This window comes from Amyelois transitella, chromosome 29 (assembly GCF_032362555.1).
Source record: "Amyelois transitella isolate CPQ chromosome 29, ilAmyTran1.1, whole genome shotgun sequence".
NCBI classification, from domain to species: domain Eukaryota; kingdom Metazoa; phylum Arthropoda; class Insecta; order Lepidoptera; family Pyralidae; genus Amyelois; species Amyelois transitella.
The window spans coordinates 2,228,188-2,239,444 of NC_083532.1; the positions used below are offsets into that span (position 1 = coordinate 2,228,188).

An 11,257-nucleotide genomic window follows, 5' to 3' on the forward strand; every position below is an offset into this window, starting at 1 on the left:
AACCACACGAATTATTTTTATCATTGCAGAAACTCCGTACATACCAGCATCTGGACCCCCAAGCGGTCCCGGGTATAAACCCGGCTACCCGGGGCCGGAACCGCCGCAGCCTTACCCAGAACCGGGCGGTCCAAGCTTCAAACCCAACTACCCTGAACCTTCCGGTCCGGCGACATATGGACCCGGTTATCCGGAACCAAGCGGACCCGGTTATAAACCTGGGTACTTACCCAAACCCGGTCCAAAACCGGTGTATAGACCGGATTATCCGGAATCCGGTTTTAGACCCGGATATAGACCGGACCCGGACAGACCGGATTATGGACCCAGCTATCGACCTGATATATCCGGACCTGGGTATCCAAACAAACCCGGGTATTCAGAACCGAGCGGACCCGGTTATATACCTCAACCCCCCAGCGGCTCTGGTTATAAACCTACTTACCCGGATTCGGGCTTCAAACCCGGATATCCGCCTCCAGAGCCGCCTGGTAGTAAACCCGGGTATTTGCCGGAACCAAGACCCGAGTATGGTCCGCCAAAACCGAGACCGGGTGTACCAGGTTACCCGGGTGACAGAGAAGAAGGTGGACCAAGTAAGTATAAATTATATTTACGTACAATGTTTGTTCCCGTACTCCTCCGAAACGGCTCGACCGATTCTCATGAAATTTTGTGAGCATATTGAGTAGGTCTGAGAATCGGCCAACATCTATTTTTCATACCCCTTAGTGATAAGGGTGGTCCACCCGTAACATTTTTTTTTAACCAAAAATTACTTAAAATTTATTTATATGGTAAAACAACGTTTGCCGGGACAGCTACTTTTTGTATAAAAATCTTTAAACAGAGAATTGAAACTCATTTTTTCTCAGAATTCACGCATGTCATGGTCAAAATTACCAAACTGAAATAATTATTATACTTGTACATACTACAAACATTCATACAGGGTGACATTTAAAACAACTGCATCCTTTTAAACTTAGACTATACCCATGCTTCTGAGCTGTTTGAGCCTATTTTAATTTAATTTAAACGTCATCATTTTCACATTTAAAAACCCTCAAAAACTACGTCACATGCTTTATAAAAGACCAATACTACAAAAATAAATTAAAACAAAACATGTAAATAAATGTCTGAAAAATAAATTATTTTTCTAGTATCAAGATCAAGTAAAGTACAGAGTTGTCGAGATCGCTCAGCTGAATGAATTGTGTCGTTGACCTCTGAATCTTACGCGTCGTTTTTCCGCCGGCCGGGGTGATATGACGTATTTAGGATTGTGGATTTTGATACTTTAATTTTTTTTTTTTTTTTTTTTTTAAATAAATAAATATATACGGGACAAATTACACTGATTGAGTTAGCCTCGAAGTAAGTTCGAGACTTGTGTTACGAGATACTAACTCAACGATACTATATTTTATAATAAATACTTATATAGATAAACATCCAAGACCCAGGCCAATCAGAAAAAGTTCTTTTCTCATCATGCCCTGGCCGGGATTCGAACCCGGGACCTCCGGTGTCACAGACAAGCGTACTACCGCTGAGCCACAGAGGCCGTCAATTTTTTTTCGTACTTTCTGAAATATGAACCGATATTTTTCTTTTAATTTTTTAAATATCCTTTAGATGAGTACACTTAACAGTTAAATTTATGCAGTTGAATTAAAAGTCACCCTGTATAGTCACGTCTATATCCCATGCGGGGTAGATAGAGCCAACAGTCAAGACAAAGATGGCGCAAACAGAAGGAGACTTATAGCCATGGAGAACTGTTGATGATGATAGTAGTTATAATAAGATTTAAGTGATGTGACGTCACTAAGTGATACCTTGTATCCAATTTTGAAAATAAATCTATTCTGTTCTAGATGGTTTATTTTTTTCAGTATCAGTGTCCTGGCGCCACTACACGGTGTCGGGGCTGCCGTGCCGCGCGGGCGGCGCGTGCGCGCGCAACCACGTCGCCGGCCACTGGGCGTGCGAGCCCGAGGGGGGGGAAGTGGGTGGGTACCTAAACTGGGTTCTTTAACTAACTCACTGACTTTTATCCGCAGAACAGCCCATGATCTACTTAAATTTCCAGAAGAAAAGACTACTTCTTATTTCGGTTAATGAAAATGTACCTGGGGTTTTTAACTAACTTACTGACTTTTATCCGCAGAACAGCCCATAATCTACTTAAATTTCAAAAAGAAAAGGCTACTTCTTATCTCGGTTAGTGAAATTGTACCTGGTCGACCGAGCGGTGCTCGGTTGGCGTTAGATTAACTATTTAAAAAGTAGTTAAAACAAACTTGAAAACCAAAATATATCTGTCACAGGTTCTTGGGATTACTGCTGCTCACCGACACACAGATGCGGGTACAGCGAAGGTTTCCACAAGCCATGGTAAGTTGTAGTACACTTTGTTGTTGCTGTTTCATTTCGTGACTCTATTACAATAGTTTACATACATACATACGATCACGCCTTATCCCTTACGGGGTAGACTGAGCCAACAGTCTTGAAAAGACTGATAGGCCACGTTCAGCTGTTTGGCTTAATGATAGAATTGAGATTCAAATAGTGACGGGTTGCTAGCCCATCGCCTAAAAAAAAGATCGCAATTTTATAAGCCTATCCCTTAGTCGCCTTCTACGACATCCATGGGAACGAGATGGAGTGGTCCTATTCTTTTTTGTATTGGTGCCGGGAACCACATGGCACAATACAATAGTTTAACTGTACAACTCTGCGGTCATGGGCCTTTTGACCATGATTCTGGATTGGATGGGTCTGGTTTCCACCCGAAGCGACTTTCGTCCGACCACTGCAACCTTCGTAGAGGAACCATACCCATACATACATACATACATATAGTCACGTCTATATCCCTTACGGGGTAGACATGACCATGGATCCTATCTTGAAAAAGTCAGGTTTTACACGAAACGACTCTTATGTGTTCTCCACAACCTTAGCAGGTAAACCTAACCCGTATTGGATCCGATTTACCGTCACCGGATTACCCGTCACCGTCCATCGATGCTTGCTAACGTTTATTGTGTGCTAATACTAGGACGTCCTGGTAAAGGGTCAGGTCAAAAGTACCTGAAACCGCCGGACGTCCTGATAAAGGGTCAGGTCAAAAGTACCCGAAACCGCCGAGCTTGCATGAAGAGAGTTATGAATGTGGATGAAGTGAAGGAAATATGCAGAGATCGTGGCAAGTGGAAAGAGGTAGTCTCTGCCTACCCCTCCGGGAAAGAGGCGTGATTTTATGTATGTATGTATGTATGTAGAAAGGAGTTTATAATCTATATAATGTCACTGAATGTTTTGTCATCGATCAATTCTTGAATAAAAAGATGTATACTGCTCTGCGTGTTTAATTATATCTAACTAGCTGTGCCCGCGACTCCGTCCGCGTGGAATAGTTATTTTGGGCATCATTGAAGCCCTCAAGTGTTTTCCTGTTTTTTCCACATTTTCCATTATTTCTTCGCTTCCAATAGTTGCAGCGTGATGTAATATAGCCTAAAGCCTGCCTCGATAAACGATCTATTCAACACAAAAATTATTTTTCAATTCGAACCAGTAGTTCCTGAGATAAGCGCGTTCAAACAAACAAACAAACTCTTCAGCTTTATAATATTAGTATAGATAATAGGAAAGAAGTGAATACTACCCAACAAACTTCAATGTTCAATCTATTTTAGGTGCTACGTAGGACCAAACGAGGATCAATGGCGGCCGTGTAGTGACAAGTATTACCCTTACCACCAACACAATGTGCCTCATCCGTCGCAGGCGCACGGGCCAAAAGGCAAGTGGGAAATCTACATTCCTTTAAGCTTCTGTTTTCTGTTACAGAAGAAAAGAACGAGTCAATTTTTTGTTATGCGTATTTAAGCAAGCGAGTGTCTTACAGAAATTGGTAACAAATGTTTGGCTATTCTGCCTTTGTTGTGTCCAAGTAGAAGAGGCAGGCTGTAAAATCCAGGCGTGACATCACAAAGTTAATACAAACATATATATAAACACGTCTATATCCCTCGCGGGGTTGACAGAGCCAACAGTCTCAAAAAGACCAATAGGCCACGTTTAGCTATTTGGCGTAATGATAGAATTGAGATTCAAATAGTAACAGGTTGCTAGCCCATCGCCTAAAAGAAGAATCTCAAGTTTCTAAGCCTATCCCTTAGTCGCCTTTTACGACATCCATGGGAAAAAGATGGAGTGATTCTATTTATTTTTCTATTAGTGCCGGGAACCTCACATCATTATTTACAAAAGATGGACTCGATGCCAGGACATTCTTTGACAGTCACCTCTACTTTGGACCAAACTGTGGGTACAGGTGGTGCGAAAAAAGATATAGGCAGCCATTTAAGGCTGAGGATGTTGAACACTTCTTCGCTAAGACAAAATCTTTGTTTTATTTATTTATTTAATTGGTACACCAACAGTGTTTACACATTACATTCAATGACAGGGACACACTTACATATTGTTCTTGTGAAAACACCAATTACAGGTATACACATCGTTCACCATAGATCAGTAACATATGTAGGTAATAAATATAAAATATAGGTAATAAATATAAATATAAAATAATTTATTAAATTGTTTTCCTTTTTTAAAGACGTGGATCCTAGGTTGGGTGAGTCAAGTTGTGACACGGTTAATCATCCAGTTGCCTGAATGTGCAGGTTTCCTCGCGATGTTTTCCCTCACCTTAAGAGCATCTGTTGCATTTAAATTTATTCTTTATATCAATTGCAGAAAATCAGCCGTACCCGAGCCGCTGGGAGCGTCCCTACAGCGACAGGAACCGGCCCCCAGGACCATATTTATCTGAGAGCGACCGCAGATATTGGGACGAGTTGTACAAGAATGGACCTCAAGCGTATTATGATAAGTTTGGAAATCCTCTGCCGGGTATGAATCTTCCTCTTTATCCTACTTTACAAATGCGAAAGTTTGTGAGTATGTCATGATGTCAGTATGGATGTTTGTTGCTCCTTCACGCAAAAACTACTGTAGCGATTACGATGAAATGTATATGGTTTGTGGTTAGCTGAGGACCCAGAATAACACATAAGCTACTTTTTATCCCAGAGTTCCCGCGGGATTGATAGGGTTTCCATGCGGACGAAGTCGCGGGCGGCCTCTAGTATTATTTAAACTGCAGCCTGCATCATCTTGACTGAGAGTTGATTACTGGCTACACGAATGGAGGTTCTTACGGTTAGAAAATATCGTGAAGAAACCTACACATTCAAGCAACTAAATGTGTAACCATGATCTAATATGTATGAGGTTGCTCTGCAATGATTGTGGAGGACAGATGGGAGTCACTTCGTGGGAAGACTTGATTCAACTTGTCATGATCATGGCATCTTCATCTCATCAGATCATGGATTTTGCATCATCATCATCATCCACCAAGATCATGGTCGTAAAGGCACACCCCGGGTTCCTCTCCAGAAAGGTTAGGATGTAACCGGGACTAACTCCAGGTGGAAGAATAATGGATTAAAATTTTGTGTTTGAGTTGACTATGTTTTCACTATAACTATGCCGTGTGGTTCCCGACACAAATATAAAAAACTATAGGACCACTCCATCGCTTTCCCATGGATATGGTAAAAGGCGACTAAAGGATAGGCTTATATACTTGGGTCATCGTTTAGGCGATGGGCTAGCAAACTGTCACTATTTGAATCTCAATTCTATCATTAAGCCTAACAGCTGAACGTGGTCTTCTATTTTTTCAAGACTGTTGGCTCTGTCTACCTCGCCAGGGATATAGACGTGACTATATGTGTGTATGTTTTCACCAAACCAGCAGAGAAGATGATACAATGTATATTTCCAGGATACACCCGCGTCCCGATGTCAAGCCCCCCCTACATCAAGTACCGACACAGGTACCCTCCCCCTCCGAGTGGACAATGGGTTCCTGTCACTGATCAGGAGCTGGAGCCACCCGTGCCTGTTGGATTGGGAGTGCCAAGGTTTGATTCTCGGGCGATTTTATTAATACTAGTACTAAATAAGAGATAAAACCAGGTTTTCGCGCAGACTATAACAGTCCAAAAATATATTTTGTCTCTTTCCCTTGGATGTCGTTAAAGGCGACTAAGGGACACAGGTCTTATAGAACTTGGGATTTATAATGTATGTTTTAATGTTTTAACTAGGTACTCATGTAATGATGTTATTGACAATAAAGAAAATTTGTATTAGGTATATTGTATTCTTCTTTTAGGCGATGGGCTAGCAACCTGTCACTATTGAAATCTTATTTGATCACTAAGCCAAACAGCTGAACGTGGCCTATATTATTTTCAAGACTGTTGGCTCTGTCTACCCCGCAAGGAATATAGACGTGACTATATGTATGTGGACAACGGTATAGAAAAACACAATAGTGTGCTAAAATTTATAACAAGTTGTTGTGCAGAAAAGCTATATTATGTGACTACTATATTCGCAAAAAGGAATTGAGGACAATGAGAGCTAGAACGCTTAATACCTCTACAGAATAGAAAATGTAAACTAAATAAAAAAAATCGTAATTTGGTTATACAAAACATAATAAATCAGGACATTACAATACTAATGAATCATCTATACTGTTTCAGATATTGGCCAGTCGCGTATTTACATAAAGGTCCTCCACCTAACATGACTTACTTCAGATATAATGAAACCCAACCCACGACCACTGAAAGGTACAATCCCCGGCCAGAAATCAATCAGAATAACCCCCAAAGAGATGTACCACCACCCCCACCACCACCAGTTGTAAGAACTACTGAAAAACCTGATTTGAAATTAGAGGGCAGAAGTCAAAGAGACGAACGAACCAAAGATTTCGATGAGAAACCTAAACCTGACATATTCCAATTGAATAATGAAAAAGTTACAACAACTATTACTCCCAAAGTTGAAATTAAAAAAGAAGATCCTAAGCCAGAATTGAAAGAGGAGGATGTTACAAAAACAAACAATTCTATCGTGGAAACTGTTAAAACTGATACGAAAGTTGAGAAAGAAAGTGAAAATATTAAAGGTATAGATGATAAGTTAGATGACTTTTCTTCTATTGAAATTTTAAATATAGAAGATGCGACAAAAGGAGATAAAAAATCTGATTTAAAGACTCTTGAGGCAGAAGAGAGACAGATAGAGGCTATTGGAAGATTATTGGCATCGCGTCGTGGATCCAAACTTATATTAGAGAAGCGTTCTCAAAAAGATTTGGAAGCCAAAAGCATTGCAGTTGATAAAGATACAGTTGATTTTAATTTCGGCAACAAATTCCCTACAACAGAGAGGAGGGGTATTATCCAAAAAGTGACTAAGGATGAAATACAGAGGGAGAAAAATATAGACAAAAGTTTAGAAGTGAGTGAGACAACATTCGTTCGGCCTCCAAGAGTTTTGAGTACTACAGAAAATATAAGGAAGGCTATTGTTAATGGGAAGGTGTTTTATGATGCAACGATCAGGGAACAACGCGATATTTTCTCTAATTCCACGAGAAAACCTAAAAATTTTAGGCATTTGGACGACGCAAGAGCGCCTTCGGTTATAACTAACAGCACTTTTGGGAAGAAGAAGATTATACAACCAAGAAATGTGAATCCTGTGAGGAGAGTACGTAGGGTTTACAGAAAGAGGTATAACCCTAACGAAGTGAGGAGACGGCTGTTAGAAAGAGAGAGAAGCTCGAAACCGGAGATAGAAACTGCCAGGAGAGTTTAATTTTAATTCGAATAGTATTTTGACGTTTGAGTTTAATTTTAATTCGAATAGGATCTTTATTTTAATGATTCATCAAATCACAGTAGATTTGATGAATCATTAAAATAAAGATCCTTAGGGCAAATAATTTGTTCGGCTATTATATTAATTTAGGTCAAGGTTACAGTATTAATTTTATTTAAAATAATTATTTGCACAGAGTTAAGAAGTTCGCGGCGATCAGGCGTGAATATCATTTGCTCTGTGATAATATGGATAAAATAAGTGGATCGATTTATTTATTGTCAATTTGACCCAAAATTAATTTGTTTGGGTTAAAATGACGATGCTTACTTTTTTATTTAGATTAAGTGAAAAATAAACAACATTTAATTATATTTATTTAGCATAGGCATGATATTAAATAAATAAATAATTATTAAAAAAGAATTTCGTGCAATCAATTCTTGGTCTAAATAATTAATTATAATCAATAAGCTTTGTGATGTTGAAAAAGTTACCGACAATATTATATTTTTAATAATAAGAATATAAATTTATATTTTTTATCAATAAAAATAGTTTCTCAATTATATTTTGTATATTTATTTCACCTACAGCGAAAATACTACGTACCCATTAAATTAATTTAATCACTGAGCCAAACAGCTGAGCGAAGCCTATCAGTCTTTTTAAGGCTCTGTTTACCCCGCAACGGATATATGTATGTCTCTTAGTGCCTCTTAGTGCACCCCTTGACCAGATAAAGAACTTACATACATACATATGATCACATCTATATCCCTAGCGGGGTAGACAGAGCCACCAGTCTTGAAAAGACTGGTAGGCCACGCTCAGCTGTTTAGCTTAGTGATAGAATTGAGATTCAAATAGGGACAGGTTGCTAGCCCATCGCCTAAAATAGGAATCCCAAGTTTATTAGCCTATCCCTTAGTCGCCTTTTAGGACATCCGTGGGAAAAAGATGGAGTGGTCCTATTCTTTTTTGGTGCCGGGAACCACACGGCACTTTTATGTTCAAGTAGCTAGACACTCACTCAGCAACGGAATTGTTTTACATACATACTGACTAGCATTGTCGCGAGGCTTCACTCCCGTGGGAAGTTCCAGGATAGTCTATGTCACTCCCAAAGGTCTATTCTACGTGTTTGCCTTTGATCAATTTTGTGAAAGTCTAGTGGTTTTCGAGGTTATTCGTTACAAACGTACAAAAATACTTATCTTTTTATTAATAGTGTGTATTGATAGAAATTTTACATTGAATTGAATGGAATCATGCTTGCGATACATCTTCAGCGTATATTTTCTCAGTGAACGGAATAGAAAGTAAAATGGCGGTGACACAACATTTGTATGCGAAAACGATATTCCCTCCGGCCAATGCAAATTGACAGGTTAAGGGGAAATTCACACATATAATCACATCTGTATCCCTTGCGGGGTAGACAGAGCCAACAGTGTTGAAAAGACTGATAGACCACGTTCAGCTGTTTGGCTTAACGGTAGAATTATGAAAGATAATAAACCTTTTGTATGTATGTTTGTAACGCGATAACTTATGAAACGTTGGATTGATTTTGATGAAATTTAAAATGTTTATATGATCTATTATACATAATTTTCTTTTGTTCGTTAAACATCAAAATTGTTTAAGTAAGTAGTTTTTAATAAATGTACAATTTTGCAAAAATTTTAATTGTTCACGAGAACTAAGTTCGCGGCTAACGACTACTTAGTATTATTCTAAAGTCTTCGCCTTAAGTGCAACAAATGCATTTCACTTGCGAAAGTGCAGTTACGAGAAATTAAGTTATTTACATAATAAGATTCCCGAAGAATTTACACACTGCATACCTTTAGTCAGTCACTTCCGTGGGAAATCACATATTAATCCTGCTACGTTATTAAACCTTTTGCCGTGTGGTTCCCGGTACCATTAGAAAAGAGAAAAGAACCACTCCATCTCTTTCCCATGGATGTCGTAAAAGGCGAATAAGGGATAGGGATTCTTCTTTTAGGCGATGGGCTAGCTAATAGTGACAGGATTGTCACTATTTGAATCTCAATTCTATCATTAAGCCAAAAAGCTGAACGTGGCTTATCATTCTTTTTAAGACTGTTGACTCTTTCTACCCCGTTAGGGATATAGATGTGATTATATGTATTATATCCATGTAGAAAATAGAGTGAGTGATGAATCAAGTTTTCATTTCACTCTAGAGTCCTATACTAAAGTTGAATGATCATGGTTACACATCCAGTTGTTCAACTTTCCTCATAAGGTTTTAGCTCTCCACGAGAACATCGGTTTGTTATCCAACTAATCACAACTCTTATCTCTCTGATGAGAAAGGGATAAACCCGAGATTGATGCAAAGATATGATGATGTACTCTTTGAAAATTAGGGCTCAATATTTAAATCAATAATGGATTTTAAACACCCTAATTATGGAGTCAATCTCATACATACATACTACTCTGTCAAGAAAGTAGCAGGAAAAGATCAATAATACACAAACTGTTTGTTATTCATCCAAATTTATTTTATCACCTTCAAAATATGCTCCTTTAGAAACGATACACTTACGCCAACGAATAATCCAATCATCAAAACATTTTTTAAACGCTGTTTCCGGAATTGAGGTCAGTTCTCGCCGCGAATTCTCTTTTATGTCTTCTACCGATTGAAAACGGGTGCCACGAAGTGGTAATTTGAGTTTAGGAAAAAGAAAAAAGTCGGCTGGAGCCATATCTGGTGAATATGGTGGTTGCTCGATGGTATTTGTTGAGTGTTTGGTTAAAAATTCGTTCACAATGATGGCCTTGTGCGAAGGTGCATTATCATGGTGCAAAATCCAAGAATTTTCTTTCCACAAATCTGGCCTTTTTCGTCGGATTTGCTCTCTTAAACGCCGCATAACACTCAAATAATATTCCTTATTTACCGTTTGACCTTCCGGCAAGAATTCCGAGTGCACAACACCGCGATAGTCAAAGAAAACAGTCAACATGACTTTGACTTTTGAACGACTTTGGCGTGGTTTTTTCGGTTTCGGTTCAGTTGGAAGGCGCCACTCCGAAGCTTGTTGACTAGTTTGCATGTCAAACTCGTAAACCCACGTCTCGTCACCAGTAACAATGCGTTTCATGAATGTTGGGTCGGAATTGACTCGTTCTAGCATGTCCTCAGCGACTCTCATGCGATTGAGTTTTTGAAAAAAATTCAGGTCTTTTGGGACTGCCGAGCGGCAACATGTTTCATACCCAAATTATTAGTTAAAATGGTACGGATCGACTCGTGAGATACAGAAAGTTCGGTGGCTATCTGTCTCAAAGTTGAATGAGGATTTTCAGTCACTATTTCCTTCACTTTTGCGATGTTAACTTCAGTTGCAGACGTTGATGGCCTACCAGAGCGAGGCAAATCTTCCATCACATCTCGACCGCTTTTGAACGCTTTGTACCACTCATAAGCACGAGTTTT

The 11,257-nt window shown here is 39.2% G+C and overlaps 1 protein-coding gene across 1 annotated transcript in view; it reads left to right on the plus strand.

Annotated features, from left to right (window-relative positions):
• The window catches only part of LOC106135615 (uncharacterized), a 37,289-nt gene extending 29,073 nt beyond the window's left edge, over positions 1–8,216 (plus strand). The window contains exons 14-20 of the mRNA XM_060952771.1: positions 30–596; positions 1,902–2,018; positions 2,337–2,403; positions 3,714–3,820; positions 4,783–4,938; positions 5,879–6,017; positions 6,648–8,216. Of these exons, the coding sequence (XP_060808754.1) occupies positions 30–596; positions 1,902–2,018; positions 2,337–2,403; positions 3,714–3,820; positions 4,783–4,938; positions 5,879–6,017; positions 6,648–7,773 (2,279 nt within the window). The 3' untranslated portion in view covers positions 7,774–8,216. The remainder of the gene's footprint in view (positions 1–29; positions 597–1,901; positions 2,019–2,336; positions 2,404–3,713; positions 3,821–4,782; positions 4,939–5,878; positions 6,018–6,647) is intronic.
• Positions 8,217–11,257: the final 3,041 nt, after the last annotated feature.